The sequence below is a fragment of the Monodelphis domestica genome, chromosome 5, assembly GCF_027887165.1.
Source record: "Monodelphis domestica isolate mMonDom1 chromosome 5, mMonDom1.pri, whole genome shotgun sequence".
In the NCBI taxonomy this organism is placed as follows: domain Eukaryota; kingdom Metazoa; phylum Chordata; class Mammalia; order Didelphimorphia; family Didelphidae; genus Monodelphis; species Monodelphis domestica.
Window position 1 is genome coordinate 17,203,258 of NC_077231.1, and position 20,280 is coordinate 17,223,537.

The window sequence follows — 20,280 nt, forward strand, 5'->3', positions numbered from 1 at the left end:
TACCTGCCTCCTGTCATCCAACATGATAAATTTAATTTGGAGACAAGAACAAATGGGTTTCTACTAAAACAAATGATGCCAAGTAACACAGATTTACCAGACCCATATGAAAGTTTATTATCTGTTCAAAGAGGAAATTTATGTCAGACTATCAGGGAAAAGAAAGCCATTTGGAGGACGATATGTGCTGATATTTTTCTGTTGCTTCTCACTGGAAGTCCCTAATGAGCCCACCTTTCCCTACTAAAATAATTATCACAATTATTCTAAATGGACTTCTTTGAGGAACAATGCTAATTATGTGATAGTTAGGATATATAAACTTTAGAGCACAATTTCATTCTGGTCCTTTTGCCATATTTATTCTTTGACAAAGAATATTTCCTATTAGATACAATCAAATAGTGATTTATTACTCTTAAGAATGGTTAGAGAGTTTATTACCACCTCAAGTCTAATCCAGAAATCTTTTTTTCCCACAAACAAAAACCCATCAATTACATTAAAAAAGACTTAAGGGGTGTTGTATATTAAGACAGAAAGGGAAATTCTCCATGATACTCATTCCTTGATGACATATCACAGGAATTACTGTCTTGTTTAAAGAAAAATATTTTGAAAACCAAATTAGCTTTTTTCTTATTTATCAAGATCTTGGAACTTTTGAAATAAATGACTAATATGAAACCAGTTCTAAATTAAAATCAGACAAAATTCAGTAAGAACTTTCATAATGGGGTCAACTTGCTATTAAAATTTCTGCTATAAAATTTCAGACCAAAATATCATGTAGCAGACACTCTCTGCAATTATACTACACTTATGTCATTTTATATCTACCTAAAATCTCTCTGCCTTTGAAACAGTCAAGTGTGTTTGAAGCTAACTACAATACTGAGGTTGTTTTTTTTTTCTTCTCAAAAACTGGGTGGAGAAAAGGCTGTCACTGAAATCTCACATATTAAAATAAGCATGTTTGAAGAAAGGAAAGAAAAATGTGGGCATGCTGAGGAAAGTATTGATGATATAAAGTATATGTTAAGGGGGCTATGTTGGTCACTGATAATGATCTGTAAGCAATATCTTCTATGTATATAATTAAGTAAAAATTACTCAGTGCTCCAGTTAATCAAATGCAAATGCTGCATTGTTTATGGAAAAAAAGCTGAATTTCATTAAATGGATAGCTGTTTTTTGGTGTCACACTCCCTTAAAGTATGATCAGTAAAGAGCATGTAAGTCCACTTTCTTTCATCCAGAATGCAAGAGTTTTTCCTTCCATTCAATTCAGGGAAAGCACAGATCTCATACGATTGCTTCCTGTCAGTCAAGGGTTCATATTGTATGTTTATAAAAAGTCTTCTAATTAGTTGTTGATGCAGACCTCCATGGATACACTAAAGGTATGAGTTTCTTTGTAAGGACTACTCTCTGAGCTCTATAGAGAGTTAGGGGTGTGGGTATACTTCTTCCATCTGGCTGGAAGCTAAAAATTCTAGCCTCCTAGGCATGATATTGGATTGGAATTGAATACAGTATCTGCTCCCATGACCAGCAGTCATGCATCAAGTGACCCTGTTTCCCACACATGTAACATCTTGGGGTTTGGTTATTAAAGCCTCTCTGTTGGTTACAGACCTGTCTTGGTGTTCTATACTCCTTTACTACTGCTACAATCTTTTCTTGGTGCTCTGACTTACTTAATTTTAATTTAAGGTCTTTTATTTCCCTTCACAAATCTTCAAATATTTCATCTTCTTGTTTATATTTGTCACTTGGGTACACACAAGATGCAACCCTCCTTAATTCATTGAGTTCCATTTGATCCCAATCGGGACACTGACTCCTTCCCCAAGATTACAGCTGGCCTTAAAGCAAATTTTCAGTATCCTTACTCTGTCCTTAGCTACTAAGATCCAAATTAACTCAAATGCTTATTTTAATCCCAATTAAACCTATGCCTGAGATGGGGCCATCTCCCTCTTGTATGTTTTTTCTTCCTTTGCTGTAAGGACTGATAAGATCTTCAAAGGCAGCTGGTATCTTCCCCTTACCAGGCACAAGAATAGCAGGTTAATGGCTACCCAAGAAATTACTATGGCAAGAAAAGCAGATGTAGGTTGCCCAAAAGGGAAAGAATTGCTCAAAGACAAAGACCACCAGGAAGAAGAAAAACCAATAGTGACATGAAAAATGACATACTATTAATCCTCACAAAGACAACATTTGCATCACAATTGACTAATCATTCTGTGATTTGTTATTGCTTAGCATTACCTTTTCTATGTAGAAATACTATTTTTTCAGTATTACTTGATTTGTGTTTTTTTTTTTTGGTACTTTTAATATATCCCAAACTGTTTGCTCCTGGCTAGGAAGAACTTAGAGTAAAGTCAAAAATACAGTTGTTTCTCATTAATCTGAATTATGGGTAGAATTGAAATACTAAGAGAGTTCACCTTAAAACAACGAACCCAGAGCAAACAAGGACATATAAAGGACAGGAACTGGAGAAGGTTGTCAACTCCTATGGTGTCAGTCAAGTGCTGTCTGGCTAGCCCCTATGATAGATTTGAAATATATACTTTCCTTGTATTTTCAAAAAAAATGGGCAAAGAAACCACTATTGTGGTTTCTTTGAAAATTAAACATATGCTTAAATTAGACTGGAATTTGTTTTCTCAAGAAAAGTTAGATGAGGGATTTTCTAAATAATTCAGAAGTTTTCTATGGGTACAATAATTGTCAGAATAAACTGATACTCATTTTTCCTCTAACTTCTATATTTATATTTTATTAAACTTTTGCTAAAAGTTATTCTTTTAAACTTTTTAACTTTTACTCAAAAAAGAATTCCTCTACACAATTTTACAAAGCACTGATTGGTAATTTCTAACTCTATTTTGAAGACCCATTGTAAAATATCAAAAGCTTTATAGACTTTTAAAAAGCTGGTGATGATTTATTTAATGTACTTAATATGTTTTAGTATGCTCTAAAGTTTGCAGTGATTAAGCAAAGTAAAGCACTTTTTTTCTTTTTTTAAAGTAAATAGGATCATAGGTATGGTCATATTCTGTGAGTCAAAGGAAAAAGAGGGATGGGATAGAGAGAACAAATCAGATGTAATGTAAATGACCTATAATCCATAAATATTTTAGTTAATTCAAAAGTTGAAAAACAACTTAAATGCTTGAAATATTTAATTTTTCTTATGACATTTACTGGGCTCTTGATCTGAAACTAAAGTTTTCTTTTGTTGTTTTTTTCCTCCCCAAGGTAAAGTAGTAAAGGAGGAAATGACATTAATATCCTATTCTACTCCCAGTCACTGGATCATTAAATATTCAGCAGGTCAAAATGAAAATTGTGGAGGATCTTAATCAGCCTGGTAGGCATTTATTAAGTAATAATTTAATGGAAATCAGCTAAAGAAAAAAAAGAGCAAGAAGACTCATTTATCAAAGGATAACTAAAGAAACTCTTTAAATAGGATTTCTTTTCCATTTGGAGAGGTTAGTGATGCTGTAACACGAAATAAACACTATCCGTCAAAAAACTGCCCTGAAAAAGCCCTGGAAAAGTCCTGAAAAAAATAGCCCTGAAAAAGGCTAAATTAGGAAAATTTTTATAAATTGATATTCTTTGTGTAACTATATAATAGAAACTACAGACATTAAAAAAAAATTTCAACCTTTTTTTCTATTTCACTCTTCCTAAGCTGAACCATTCAATTAATATCCCAGTTTGCACCGAAGAACAGTGTACTGTGTTCATAATAGATAAAACTAATGATGCAGTTAATAAAGCCAAAGTTGAGTTTTATAATTGTGTTCAGTCATTTCCTTTTAATCTGGCACAGACTGAACTGTTCAATGTCAAGAGTGTTGCCAACTTTTCAGTCTAAGGAATTTTCTTATCAGATCACATGCACTAGTTTGTAATTTCCTGTCAGTGCATACGCCCTAATTTATTTGCCTGATTATCATTCTCACTATTTTATTTGTGATCAACTATGCCAAAGGTCAAATATATATTTTCTACTTCCTCTTGTAATAACAATTAACCAGAAAAAACATACAACTGAATGTTATAATCTTAAAACTAAAATCTGAATTATATATTACTGGAAAATATTCAAATAAATTTAAATAGAGGAGGCAATCATCCAGGTTTATTAATTGTTCTAGTGAATTCTGATGTTGTTCTAAACCCTTGAACGTTCACTGGACTATTGGGAAAGCATTTTGCTCATAACTGTAATCTGCATATTGCTACTATGTCTTTGAGAGGGAGTAGAAGGAACCAAGAAGATAATTAATAATAGAAAAATCATTGAAGATACAGCAGTGTTCTCAAAATCTAGCTTAGAGGGAGACTGTAATGACAAAACAATTTCAAGAGGAAACTTAAAGGAAAAGTGTGGATTTTCCATAAGGACTAAATTAATACATAGAAGAAATGAAGCAAGAAATAAAAAACAGAGAGAAAAACTCTGGAGGAAGGAATTGGAAGGAGAATAAATAGCTTAGAGAAGAAACTAGTCAACCTTCCTTAAGTAATACTCCTTGAAAATTAGAATAGACTAAAAAAATAACTATGCCAAAGAAAGCAAGAACTATTAGGACAAAATTTAAAAAAAAAGAAAGGGGGAAAAAGGAGAAAAGGAAAGATAACAAATGTAAAAAAAGAGAAAAAAGCAAGTCAAGGCAATATAATTTAAGAATTGCTAGACTCCCTGAAAACCATGATTAAAAAAAAATAGCCTGAGTCCTATTTCAACATATCACACATTAAAAGTACTAGGATCTATTAGCATTAGTGTGTTAATTAAAGACAGAAAGAATCTATCAATCATTTCCTAAAAGAAATTACAAAGGGAAAGTCCCAGGAATGTTGCTCATAAAAATCAGAGCTCCTACATCAAGGCAAAAATACTAAAAATGGCCAGAAAGATTTTCAGGTATCAAGGAATCATAATGAAAATCACATAAACCCTGGCAGTTACTATAAACAAGAGATCTAGTAACGCAACATTCCAAACAGCAAAAGACATAGTCTTTTAACCCAAAATAACTCATCCCACAATACTGAATACAAGCCTAAATGAAACTTTAATAAAATAAAGGGCTTGCAAGTAAAAATCAGAACTAAGAGCCTTGCCCAAGAATCAAGTGAAATCTAGAAAAGTAAATTTATTGGCCATTAGAAAAAAACCTGTATATTGATGTATTCACATCCTAATAAAGGGAAATGTCCCTCTTCAAAAACTTAATGTCTTCAAAGAGGATGGAAAGAGTTAAATTAGAAAAAGAGAGGACCCAAGGCATGCATTGAGTTTAAAAGGGATAAGAAAAAAGAAGGTTAAAAATAAAACACTAAGGTAAAAGGAAAGAGTAATGGAGTGGAACTGGCTATCATAAGTGAGGTAATTAACATGGAAATGGAAGTGAGGGAAGTGAGCATTAGATGAAACTGTTTATTTTGACCAGCAGAAGAGGTCAGATACATGCATATAAAATAGTTTTATGCAAAAAACTCAACAGGGAGACAGGGTGGGAGGGGAGGATAGGGAAAGAAGAGTCATAAGTAAAACAAACTTCATGTCCCTGAAGGAGATTAAATGGGAAAAGAAAAATAAAGAATTGGAAATTATCATTTGGTGAATGGTGGGGCAAACTGTGGTATAGTGATGTAATGGCATATTATTGTATCAGAAAAATAAGTGGAATAATTTTTGAGAATCCTAGATAATAGGAACTGATGCAGAATGAAGTGAGCAGAACAATTTATTCAAGGACAACAATGTTGTAAAGAAAAACAACTTTCAAAGATGTAAGAATTCTGCTTAAGCTATGACCAAACATGCTTCCATAGGGCTTATGAGGAAGTACCTCATGGTAGACATCCTCAGACGTGGCAACTGAAAGGATTTGTTGTATTGCTATGCTTAGGTGTTACAAAGATTTTCATCCCATTTGAAATTATGTAAAACATTTTTCTATATTAATCCTTTTGTGGAAGGAAACTTGAATAACAAAAAAATTAAGAAAGCAAGTGAAAAAAAATTGCTTTGGTTTGGATTCAGCCTCTATCAGTTCTTTCTCTGAAAGCAGGATTTTTTTTATCAGGAGTCTTATAGGATTGTTTTAGATCATTTTATTGCTAAGAATAGCTAAGTTATTCACTGTAAATATTGCTGTCATAGTCTACAATGTTCTCCTGATTCTACTTCCTTCCTTCTGTGTCTGTTCATGTAACTCTTTCCAGGTTTTTCTGAGCTTCTCCTGCTCATTTCTTACAGCACAACAGGATTACAATCATATATAGTCAAATCTTAGCATTTGATTTCAGAACTCTTTGAATTTGGTATTCAACGCATTTTGATGAGAAAAAAATCATCCCAGTGTTCAACATTTGCTTGGTACTTAGCTTGCTTGCTAGAATTTCTTGGCATCCCAATCTTGATATGTGTACATCAATTCTAGCCAAAACAAAGGATCATGTGTTAGGTCAGATGCACAAGGAAGAGTTCAACACTGAGGAGGTGCAGGAATTTCAAAAGGAGCAGCAACAGCTAGAGATGGGGGAAGTTTTCTTCAGGTGGGGAAGAGACAAAGGAGGATGTCTCTGCTTCATTCATCAAGAAAATACACACAAAAACAACAACATGGAAATAGGTTTTGATCAAGGACACATGTAAAACCCAGTGGAATTGTGTGTCAGCTGTGGGAGGGGGTGGAGGGAGGGGAGGAAAGGAACATGGTTCTTGTAACCAGGGGAAAATGTTCTAAATTGACTAATTAAATAAAATTTAAAAAAAAAAGAAAAGAAAAGAAAAAAAGAAAATGTGCACAAAATGGGTAGAAATGCAAAACATTGTTGCAAAATATCACCCAGATAAAGCTTTAACAAACAGTATTTTAACTTTTTAAAATTACTAGACCATTTCCCACTTTAGAGGAATACTGAAACACAGACAAAAACAAACATCATTGCATAAGTTACTTTTGAAGCTTATACCTGATGACTCTCAACCAGGGCTCAGTGGTGAAAATGGACAGAAGAGAGAAAAAGAAAGAACTCTAGAAGGCACCTGTCCTAGATATCATAGAAGGCAACTCTTCTTCCAGACAGTGGCATTTTTCCTCCCCACAACCCTTTTAGGTCATGAACTCTTCTCAACACAGGTAAAATTAAGTTATTTTATTTAATCTCACTGTTTTTGTGTCTATGTATTTTTAATGTTTATTTCATAAAATGAAATTAAATTAATGTATATAATGCCCTAAAAAATCTGGGTTTTCTGGGTGTCTGGAATGGATTGATTCAATTTACATTATTGGTTGTGGGAAAAAATTCATTTAGTACTTGACCTTTCTGGTATTCAACCTTCCTTCTGGAACAAATTAATTATGATTACCAAGGTATTACTACCTTAATTTACCCAGTCATTCTCTGGTTGATGGCTTTCTCCTCACTTTCCAATTCTTTGACCCCATAAAAAGAGTTACCTTAAATATTTTTGTACATATCGGTCCTTCCCCTTTTTGTTTTTTTTTATCTCTTTGAGAAACAAACCTAGTAATGATATTGCTGGATCAAAGGGTATGTATTGCTTTATAGTCCTTTGGGCACAGGTTCAAATTGCTTCTAGAAGGGCTGAATCAGTTCATAACTTCCCCAGTAAAGCATTAGTGTCTCAATTTTCCCACATCCCCTCCAAATTTTGTTATTTCCCTTTTCTGTCATAATAGCCAATCTGATAGCTGTGGGGACCTCAGAGTTGTTTTAATTTGCTTTTCTCTAATTAATAGGGATTTATAACATTTTTTCATTGCATGAATATACATGTAGAAGAATATCTTCCAAGTCATGAGAGGTTTAGTGTTTTCATCTTATATACTATTATAATTATATAATTATTAATTATATTCACATTAGTTAATAATATAATCAAATATATCAATTATATTATAATTATCAATTAGTTTTATATTATTAATTACTTCATATTTAAAGAAAATGGGTAATATTTTTTTAAAACCACCTCCTGCTTACAAGCTAGGTGGTAAAATGGATAGAGCACTGGGCCTGGAGTCAGGAAGACTTGAATTTAAATCTGGTCTCAGGCATTTACTATATGATCTGGGTAAGTCATTTAAATCTCTCTTTGCCTCAGTTTCCTTATCTGTAGAATGAAGATAATAATAGCACCTACCTCCCAGAGTTGTTGTGAAGATCAAATGAGATAATAATCATAAAGCACTGATCATAGTGCCTGGCAAATAACATTATATAGGTTATTTATTATTATTATTAATTATTATATATAAATTAATTTTGTATATAAGGTATATAATAGATTATGTATATAATATGTATATAATAGATGTATGTATGTACATATGTATATAATAGATTAATTATATGTAAACACATAATTAATCTATTATGATATATTATATTTGTATAGTGCACAATAAAATAATTAATAATAACATTTATATATTATATTAATAAATAGTATAATAATAGTTAATATTAATAATATTCTATTATTATTCATTATTATTATTTCCAGCATACATTCAAATGCATGTCATTACATAGCTTAAATGGCTAGGGATAGGGATAGACCTAGGAACCATGGATATAATGAACTCCCTAATGAGGAAACTCTTTCTACCAGGACAGGTCAGTGTTTCTCTGCAACTTAAAGTCTTGGAAAGTTGTCTAGATCAGTGAAAAGTTAAATGAGGACTTTCCTAGGTTGAAAGTGCTAGTGTATGTCAAAGGATTTCCTGGATTTGAGGACAGTTTGAGAAGCTTTTATAAGAAAACACAAAAAGTTGAATAAAAATTTCAAGTTTAATAACATTTAATAACAGGTTCAAAAACAGTCAAAAGGGGTCATCTCAAAAAATAACATATGTAAAAGAACCTATGTGTTGTCAGGACTAAAAAGAAGAAAAACCCACATCATCCACCAGAATAGAATGAGTTAAGTAAATAATAATCTAGACAACACAAGAATGAACAGTACTATACAAAGGAACTTACTTGAGGGCAGTTTTGTAGTGGAAGATGGCTTCTCCATTACGACCTTGGTCTTTCAAGAAGTTAGCATAATTGTAATGCACTTTGGCATTATGGGGCAAAGTTTCAACTCCAGACCTAAGAAAAAAAGGGAGTAAGTGGAAAAACAGGTGAATAGCTCTTCTTAAGAATGCTATCAGGGGGCAGCTGGGTAGCTCAGTGGATTGAGGACCAGGCCTAGAGACAGGAGGTCCTGGGTTCAAATCTGGCCTCAGCCACTTCCTGGCTGTGTGACCCTGGGCAAGTCACTTGACCCCCATTGCCTAGCCCTTACCACTCCTCTGCCGTGGAGCCAATACACAGTATTGATTCCAAGATAGAAGGTAAGGGTTAAAAAAAAAAAGAATGCTATCAGTTTGCTTGGTCCATTTGAACTCTGTGATTTCACATAGTTGTATTCAGAATGTTACTTTGAACTAATTAAGGCTACCAAAAAATCTGACCATAAAGAGATAAATTCATAGCTCTAAGAGTGTGTTAGTATGTCTGTTCTTCCACAGTCCCTTCAACTGAAGTTCCTGGTTATGATCCCAAGTATGAAACAGTACCCAATAATGTAACACACAAGAGGGATTTTATTAAAGAAAACTGCACTTTGGGCTCAGCCCCCAAAATGGCTGGCCCCAGGTCTGGGGCTTGTAGGCTTTTAATACACTTTTATGGTAGGGGGAGTGCAAGGAATTCCTGGGGTGGGGAGAGTGAACAGAGGAACTCCTAGGGCTGAGGTGTTATCAGTTCCTGGCATATGTCAGGAGGGGGAGGGACAAGAACTCCTGGGGTTAGGTTTTTATTGCTCCTGGCATATGTCAGGAGGGGGAGAGACAGGGACTCCTGGGGTTAGGGGTCAGGGAGGGGAAAGAAGGGGTTTGGGAGCTGGCTCTTCATTCCCCACTTCTTATACTGTACATGGGGAATCTTCCTCATGCGACCGTATCCTCATAAGGGGATTCAATAGGAGTCAGGGTTTGATATTGCTGGTGAAGGACCATAGCTGGACAGTATTAATGCAATCCTTGACAAAGGCTACTAGGCAATTAACTATCCCCCTATGATCAGCATAAAAGCAAAGAATCCATAGGCTAGGAGTCACTAGGATGCAAGGGAGCAGAAGAATTTCTCTGACAATAGTCTGCCCGAGTTTCTGGGGGTACCATGCCCATGTCATCTCTCCCCTCTCCAAATATCTAAGGGAAAAGGGGCGATGGTCTCAGTATTCTGTAGCTTCTTCAGAGCTGAGAATGGTTGTACAGCTGTCCCTGCCTATGGTCAGGAGAGAGGTATTTACTGTAGGCAATGTCCAATGTCCTTTGACTATTTATCAAATGAAAAATGGTGCATATCCTCAAAAGGTTTTTTTTCCCCAGTGATTATTTTTCCTTCTATCGTAACTCTATTGGTTTTGTTTGTGCAGAATTTTTTTTTATTTTATGTAATTAAATTTAAATTAAAAAATAAAATGTTATCTTCTATGATTCTCTATCCCTTGTTTGATCACCATTTCTCTCCCTGGCCATATTGCTGAAAGGCATTTTCTTCCTTGATCTTCTATTTTATGATGTCATCTTATATATATATATATATATATATATATATATATATATATATATATATATATATATATATATATAGGTTATGTATATATGCATAATATATATATGTATATATGTATATCTGGAACATCTCAGTATATAGTGTGAAATGTTGATAATTTTTCTAGGTTGTCTTCCAGTTTTTCCAGCAATGCTTAAAATACTAGCCAACTATGTTAATTTACTTCTAATACATTTATGGTCTATTGTAAGCAGTATCAAATAACTTTGACAATTCTACTTTTTTAGTATAGTTTGAGATCTGTGCTTCTTTCCTCCCCATTTCCCCCTTGTTTTTCTTTTGAAATTTTTAAACTTTTGTTCCTCTGGATTAATTTTAACTATTTTTCCTACATTTACAAAACAATTTAATAGTTTAATCTTGGTAATTAAATTTGATAATTAAAATCTGGTCATTTGATGGCACCCAATAAGTAATTTAGCATTTTTCATTTTTCTAGGGAATTAAATCCAGCTTTATTTCTGAAAATAGTGCTTTGTAGTTGTAATTTTATAGCTCCTGTGTGTCTTTATGGAGAAACTCTGAGCTATTATATGCCTTCTATAGTTATTGTGATTGATATTTCTCCTAACTTTTCTTACTGGATTCTGTGGATAACATAAAGAAATGCTAATGATTTATGCGGATTATTTTACATCTGCAACTGTGCTAACATCCTGAATTATTTCAATATATCTTTAATTGACTTTTTGGAGTTCTTTAGAGAAATCTTTATCTTGTATGTGACAAGCAATAGTTTTGTTTCCTTTTTTCCTATTATTTCCATTTCTTTTTTGTATCCATTTGCTTTAGCTAGCATTTCTAGAATTATATGAAATAATGGTTGTAATAAATAACATCCTTGCCTTATCCCTGATCTTATTAGAAAGGACTTTCCCTTTCTTTATTGTTTATATTTTTTGTTTTAGATAGATAGACACTATTTACCATGTGAAGATTGTTTATTTCCAATGTTTTTTCAGCATCTACTGACACAATTCCAAGGGTTTTATTTTCTTCCCAATACATTGTTATTAGTATATTATATTGTTTTTAATATAGACAAATCAACCCATATTTTCTCCCCACTTCCCAACAGCTACACTATTTTTAGACTTCTCTGGAACTCTCCCAACAATCCCTTCTTTCCTCAGGAAACTCCTCACTGACAAATCTCTTTGTGCTGCAGGGTTGAATCTGCCTGGTACTCATATAAGCATACTCATCAGCACTGCTTTTCTGATTGGACCCTGGAGAGCAGGGGCATAGGTTCCAGGTATTTTATTTTTGAATGGGGACTCAGCACAGTTACTCCCCATTTCCCACTAACTACAATGCCTTTGATATTTTCTGGAACTTCCACCTTTTTTTGGCTTCTTTCTTATGTGTTGTTTTCCTCCATTTCTTGTATATAATTCCTATTTTTTCTATAAACCAATTCAAACCAAACAGAAACCAATTCTGTAGAAGTAAATTATTTAGTTTAATTAATGTTTAATCCTTTATTCAAAGGCCTTCTGTGAGATGAAATTTTTATTACACTATTGTCAGTAAATGACGTGTTTAATATTTCTGCTTTTCTAAATGTGTTTGTATGGGATTTTATGTCTCAAACACTGGTCCATTTTTGTAAATGATGTCCTTGAGAATTACATATAATTTTTTTTTGTTCCTTATGACTTTCTAATCATCAGATTGAACTGACTTTTACAATTTAGAATTTTTAGTAAATAAAGGAGACCCTATAAAACAGTTATTAGGACACCACAAGATTAATTGGAATCTGAAGAAAATAATTACTAGAAACATATTTCTTTAAGTAGGGATTTTAATATGAGACATATCCTTTAATATTTATTTTAGCAAGAATCTCCTCTATAGAGCTCTGATTAAGTAATGACATTTGAGTTCTAGGAGCACAATTAAAAAGGAATTTAAAAGCACAAAATATTAATAGTCTTTTAATAAAATAAGGACAGCTCATAAACACATTCTCCTTTCTAAATCAAGCAATTGACAAATATAATATATGACTTTCCTGTTTTCTTCCTTTTCCCATATTTCACTGGACAGTTCTCATTTCCTTACTGGAAACCATGACTGGGTATATGTGTCTCTTTCCCTTGCTTTTCATTGCTTTTTCCTTAATTTTTTAGGATGCCAAGTTTGAAAGGAAAATTACATTCCCAGTCTGGGATTTGTTTACGTGACACATAGGCTTTACATTATATTAAGAGTGAATGCAAAGTTGCATCTAGATTATATAGCTAAAACCTGATCTTTCTAAGGCAAAAATGGGAGTGTAGTATAAAGAGCATAGAAGGAAAAGGGAAGAAGATTGTTTAAAACTACCATTCAAACCTTGCTCTAAACTGAAACAAACCCCTGAAAATGACTGACTGTATATATCACCTCAGAATAATTCAGGATGAAATAATTGCACATCTTAAAAAATAAAATTTTAATTACTCATATGTATTTAGTTAGAATGTTGTACCAGGAATATGTTTCCCAAAATTTCCTTTTCCCTTTCATGTACATGTGTTGTAACATTGTTTGTATTTACGTTTGCTATGACTCCTCCCACTCTCGCTTCTTCCTCGTGGTCTAGTTAGGCAGGCTTTACTCTAGTTTTTTAAATTTTAATAAATATAATACTTGAATTATTGTATATTAATTTTAAAACCAACATGTGTATTTAGAGATCCCAGTGGCATAATACACATTTTCTGATTTCATCTTCACAAAACTCCTATCAGATAGACATTATAATATCAGCTCCATATTATTAATTTGAAATGTAGGAAACTAATTGAGAGAGGTTAAATTGCTTATCCAAGATAACACAGATAGTAAGAAGAGGTAGCATGAGAAAGAGGGCCTTCTAATTCAAGACTTGTTCTACTATACCTGTTTTGGCAAACCTATGGCACACATGCCAGAGGGGGCATCTTCCCTCCCCCTCTCCACATACCCTGAGGACATTTCTCCCATCATTTGTCCCTCTGCCCAGCAGCTCAATGGGAGCACTTTCTCCCTCCCATAACTGGGGTAAGGCAGGGGGCTCACATGAGGCATGAAGGTAGCAATTTGGGAACTTAGTCTCTAAAAGGTTCACTATCACTGAACTACACCATACCAAAATTATTATTGTCTGTATATCTGTAGGAGTTTTCATTCTAAAGCAGGTACAAAAGGTAATGTAGTAGAATGGAAAGAATAATGGATTTATAGTCTGATACTTGGGTTAGCAATATACAAAAACCCTAATCGCATGAAGATAAGGCTAGTTTTTCCTTAACGGGTCATTAAAACCACCCTTGAGATTTAGTTATCTCAGAGTAATGACTGAACTTTTTGACTGCTTTAGTGCAAAATAACTTGGAGGAGCTCCAGGTTCTTTCTAGTGCATTGCCAGTCAACTAAATCAAAGCAGGAGAGCTATGTTCAGATCAATTAACTCCATATGCTGTTGATTGTTCCATTGTTAAATATCCTTCTCCTGTGCCAACTAAATCTCCATTTGTCAATTACTGGATAATCTCTAATTATCATATTCTATTGCAATAGCAAAATCAACTACCAGAGGACTGGTCTGAATCAGGTCTAGCTATATACTTGTGAGAGTGTGGGGAGAGAGATGAGTGAAAAGATGCTTTGTACCAAATATACCATTGTAGTGAATATCTGATTATAAAATCTAACTAAATAATTTATTAAGTGCCTATTATGTGTCAGGCACTGGGTGAGGGCTGTGGATATAAGGTAAAGACAATTTTTGCCTTCAAGGAGCTGAAAACCTAATGGATCTAGATAAATAACTGATTTTGACTGATATCAAGGGGGAAGCACAAGGGGCTCATGATTTATAGCATTAGAAATAGACCTTCAACTCTTCATTAGTATCTCTAGAATCTGAGGGAAGATGTAGTAACTGCCTTCCAGAGAACTGACCTGTCAGTAACAGAAGGAGTGTGGAGAATAGCCCCAGAATACATACTATAAAAGTATTTACAACAAAATGTTAAAAACAACAACAACAAAAACCACTTTATTTATGCTTAAGGATTATGGAGCAAAGCTAATTCTTCTAAAGTGAAAGTTGAAAGAAATATACCAAGTAAACAATCTAGGTCATGACTGAATCTCTGTGATCTAGTTAGAAAAAAAAATTAATGGGAATTTTTTTGAGCTACAAGCCTGTAGCCTGTGAGTTTCACACCTCTGATCTAAGTGCTAGAAAGAACTTCCTTGTTAAAATAACACCCTTGCTATTAACAAATAATACTTTTTAAAATAGAAGGAGCTATATATGTTTTTTCCCCTGTGAGATTTTCATGAAGATAAAAGCATATCACAACTAGTACTAGAAGGTATATTATTTTAACAAATAGTAGTAAAGTAAATATAGAAGAGACAACTCATGGAGTGGGGATGTATTCAAGGTAATTAAGGCAGTGAGGTGTTAACAATAGGTAGACCACTGGGCATGGATTCAGGAAGACCTGAGATCAAATTTGGCTTCAGACACTTTCCAGCTGTGGGATCCAGGGCAAGTCACAACCTCTATTGACTTTGGTTTCCTCACCTGTAAATGAGAATAATTATAGTACCTACCTTATAGGTATTATGAAGAGCAAATGAAATATTTGTAAAGTATTTAGCATACTGCCTAGCACAAAGTAGGCATTTAATAAATTCTTCCTATATTAGGTATGTGAATTAAATATGTAAGTTCCATCCATCAGGGCTCTGCCAAGAGAGAAAATTGGTAGCATGTACTCCAAAATTAGAATCTTTCACAATTCATCCAATGACTAAACATAACTACTCTGGAATAGAGATGTGAGTTATCTGAATTTAGAAGAGATGTTTCCTGCTCACTAGGCAAAATCCCAGGTGAAAGTACAGTTCAACCTTGTGTTATTTAGTGACTACATATCAATAGCTTCTATATTTAATAGGGAGCAATAGAATTTGGCCTTAGCAAACCAGTTTTCTTTGTTGTTTTTTAAGCCTACAGAGTCTTCATTAAGACTGTATTGTTTCTTCCTCTGAAAAATAAGGATAATTATCCTCATCAGAAGCTATAAATCATGGTGATCTCTATTAAATGTGCTGTTACAAGATCTGGCAAGAGCTAAATCTAGCTTTCATGAATAAGTTCTTTTGAAAGCAACATGTGTAAAAAAAAGAGCAATAGACTAAATATAAAAATATCTGAGTTTGATTTCAGACTTTACTACCTCCTAATTACAGTATATGGTATAATGATAATATATATAGCAATACGGTATAATAGAAAGAGTTCTGGATTAGAGTAAGAGAAAGTAGGTTCAAATGAAGGCTCTTATAATAATCAGTTGTGTGAACATAGACAAATAATTTTACTTTTCTGAGTCTTATTTTTTCTTCCTCATCTTTAAAATAGGTGCTTTATTCCTAAGATTCCTTCCTTCTCTGAATGTGACTTTATGATTCTTACTCGTGGACTCATCAAATGACCTTGTTTCTTTTGAGTAATTAAAAAATAGGAGCTAACTGATGTCTGTATGACCCTGCATGTCATCTAACTTCTATGGACCTCAATTTCCTCATCTAAAAATAAGACTATTGTATTAGAATGACAAACTCCTCTAGTATCTCTGCCTGCCAAGAAAACCCCAAGTGAGGTCACAAAGAGTCAAACACAATTGAAAACGACCAAACAAAATTAATTCTCTGTCATTTACCACTATGCCACAAAGACAAAACAAAATTGAGTTAAGAACTAAGAGTGATGCAAGAAATGATTTTTAAAAAAGTCAACACCTTGGTAAAAGAAGCACAAAAAGAAATAGAAGAAAATAACTACCTAAAAATAGAATTGGTTAAATGATAAAAGAGGGACAAAAATTCACCGAAGAGAACTACCTAAAAACCAAAATTGACCAAATGGAAAAAGAGGTACAAAAGCTCACTAAAGAAAATAATTTCTTTGAAATTAGAATTGGGCAATTAGAAGCCAATGATTCCATGAGACATCAAGAAACAATCAAACAAAATCAAAACAATGAAAAAATAGAAGAAAATGTGAAATATATCTTTGGAAAATGAACTAACCTGGAAAATTGATCCAGGATAGATAATTTAAGATATAATTGGACTACCCCAAAATCATAATTTTTTAAAAAATCCTAGACATCATATTTCAAGAAAGTATAAACCAAAATTGCCCTGATATTCTAAGAATCAGAGAGTAAAGTAGAAATTAAAAGAATCAACCAATCACCTTCTGAAAGAGATCCTAAAATGAATGTTTCCTGGAATATCATAGTCAAAGTCAGAGTTCTCAGGTCAAGAAGAAAATACTATAAGCAGCAGAAAGAAATAATCAAATACTGTGGAACCATAGTTAGGATCAAACAAGATTTAACAGCTTCCACATTAAAGGAGTGGAAGGTTTGAAATATGATTTCCCAACAATTTTAAGGGTACAATAACTCAGAGTTATCCCCTAAAATCTATTACCTCTCCACAACCTATGGGGATGCCATTCTACCAATGTGAGTTGAATTAGAGAGTGGATTCTGAAGGGATGCTACACCTATATATACATATTATCTATCATGTTAGAATTAAAATTCATTGACAGGAATTCTTTATTGTTTTTCTACTCCTAGTGCCTAGCAGAGTGCCACACAGATAACATGTGTTTAAAATGTTTACTGATTGGTTTTCCTTGCCTCAGAATGTGATGGGAAGATTTATTTTAACTACTATATTATTTTATTTCTAATAGGGCTCTGTAACATACTTTTCCCTCATTCCTTTGTACTAACAGTCCTATGAATGACCTCATATTCTCTGCCCCCGAGCAGCTTCTAAAATTGGGATAGTTAAGATTAAGAACATAAGCTTCAGCCCATCTAGTAAACTGTGAGACCCACTGAGGAAATTAGCCATGCTTGCCTGAGATTGCTGGCAATGCCCCAATCTCTCACACAAAGGAATTGCTGCTCTCAGTCAAAGGACATCACTATACTCTGAGTCCCCACTCACTCAGAAGAGCAAAGAAGTACTGATAACATCATGATTGAAAGTACCAAACCTGCCTTTCCCCAAGAACAGATTAGCAATCACTGTTTCTCAGCTTGCTTATGTCTGTAATAGCAACCCTGGTAACATTCATGTATGAAGTCATTTTCATAAACATCATCCTGTGGGAGAGTAACACCCTCCCAAGAATGTTTAATATTTTACTCTCTATAAAAGTCTTTCTCTTTGTCACAGTAAATGAAGACCATAGTCCCCAATCATGGTGCCATGATTCTTCCGCTTAGTCCTTCTCAGACATGCTGGGCTTAATCTTTCCTGCCTTAATCTTTACTTCTTATCTCATTCTCTCTCTTTAGCCTGTTAGTCTTCCTAGCAGGCTGACTCTCACTTTCCATGGCTACAATGGTCCTCAGATCCAATCACTCATCATCATGCTTCCTACTCATGGCCCATTACAGTAAACAAAAACTAATTTTGGCCAATTATGTCAGAAGGACATACTTGATTTCCCCCATTGGGATGAGCAGGGAAAAGTCAATCCTGTCCAGGCTTAAGTTGATTTCTTCATCTGGATTACAAGGATATTGGAATTCTACAATCAGGCATGTGATTTTCCCCATCATCATGAAGTGATCAGGGAGGGACTGGAAACTATTAGCCCACTTCCTCATTAGGTATCCAGTAATTAGAGATGTCTTGGGGAGGATTGAATAGTGACCTTCTAAAATTGTATTTAAAGACTCAAGATGATGAATGAATTTGTCTTCAATTACCAAGAGAGATTGCTGACCATTGATTTGTCGATTATTGTTAGTCTAATAAAAAAAAAAACCCGATACCTGGAACCCATTCTCCAGGAATTTTTACTTGACACAGTGAAGAAATAATTATGTAAGTAGTATAACTATTGTTAGAGGCAGTAAGTGGAACAAAAGGTAGTTCTTAAGAAAAGAGAGCAATATAAGTGCATTATATGTTCAGGTTAAGTCAATAATAACAATAGCACACAATTATGTGGTGACCTGAGGTTTACAAATTATATTTACAGAGGCTTATCAAAACACTATTACTATCATAGGATTAATAAAAGCATAGTGTCTAAAAGTAAGGGAAGCAATACTCTAAATATGCTTTGACTTCTCTGACCACATATAGAGTACTACTGAATTTTGTTCTGGGTCCCGAGTTTTGAAAGGAACATTGACAAACCAGAGTATGTCCAGGGAAAAGAAGACAGGGTGATGAGAGTTGGTGAACTTGAACCAGGTCTTCCTATTTCCAAGGCCAGCTGGGGGGAGGGCTGCTCCATGGGGCTGGGGTGTGGGGGCCTCTCCTGGGGGTGGGGAGGAGGAGCATGTACATGGAAGGAGCACAAGCGGGCAGTTAAATGATATCAAAACCAACAAAAGAAACATTAACAGATGAAGTTAATAGCACTTCCTTGGGCTTGAAATGTACAAAATATCAACCTTCAATTGAAGATTTAGCCAATGAAATTCATCAACAAAAAAGTCACTAATAGGCAGGTTAGTTAAAGAATTCCCCTTATCCCACACAAGTTAAATAATATCAAGACAAACAAAAGAAACTGACAGATCAACAAAGAAGTCACTAATCAGGTAAGTTAAATAATTAGTTTTTAGTTTATTAAATATATATTACAATTATACATTTTTGTTATTTAAAACTATAAATATTGCAAAAAGTATGTTTTTTTTTTTTCTCAAAGTGACATACCACCCAAGTTATGTTCGATTTTTTGGCGAACACACCAAGCTCAAAAGGTTGCCTATCACTGATCTAGGGACTTGTTCCTAAGTGGGTTTAGCTTAGGTTTAGTTAAGAATAGAAGGGATTTATCATGCAGAGTATAGTCAGCATAGCCTCGACTTCAGTGTAGAACAGAAGAGATTTGCCAATGCAGTGACCCTGAACAACTTGGAGGAATCTACGAGAAAAACCACTATCCACATTCAGAGGAAACACTGTAGGAATAAAAATATCAAAGAAAAACAACTGCTTGAATGCATGGATCGAAGGGATATGGTTGGGGATATAGATTCTAAATGAACATCCTAATGCAAACACCAACAACATGGAAATAGGTTCTGATAAAGGACACAAGTAATGCCCAATGAAATTGCGCATTAGCTGCAGGAAGGCTGGATGGATGGGAGGGAGGGAAATAATGTGATTATTGTAACCAAGGAATAATGTTCTAAAATGACTAAATAAACTAATTCAAATGGGAAAAAAAAAGGAGAGATTTGCCATCAAAGTCAGTTGGTTTTATTAGAGTTAGAGAATAATCCTCAACCCACTTCCCTCATCCCATACCCAGTTATCAATGTTATTAAACCATATTCTTTCTTATTTTGAAAATTTTTAGTCAATTTAGAATATTTTCCCTTGGTTACAAGAATCATGTTCTTTTACCTCCCTTCCCTCAATCCCCTCCCATATAGCTGACTAGCAATTCCACTGGGTTTTACATATGTCTTTGATCAAAACCTATTTCCATATTATTGATATTTGCACTTGGGTGATCATTTA

The 20,280-nt window shown here is 34.0% G+C and overlaps 1 protein-coding gene across 3 annotated transcripts in view; it reads right to left on the reverse strand.

Annotated features, from left to right (window-relative positions):
- TMTC1 (transmembrane O-mannosyltransferase targeting cadherins 1) overlaps positions 1 to 20,280 on the reverse strand; it is a 291,956-nt gene that overhangs the window by 84,077 nt on the left and 187,599 nt on the right. For 2 of the 3 annotated variants that reach the window (XM_056797671.1, XM_007502836.3), the window contains one exon: positions 9,064 to 9,177. The exons of the other annotated variant lie outside the window; for it this stretch is intronic. In XM_056797671.1, coding sequence (XP_056653649.1) covers positions 9,064 to 9,177 — 114 coding nt within the window. The remainder of the gene's footprint in view (positions 1 to 9,063; positions 9,178 to 20,280) is intronic. 3 annotated transcript variants of the gene reach the window in all.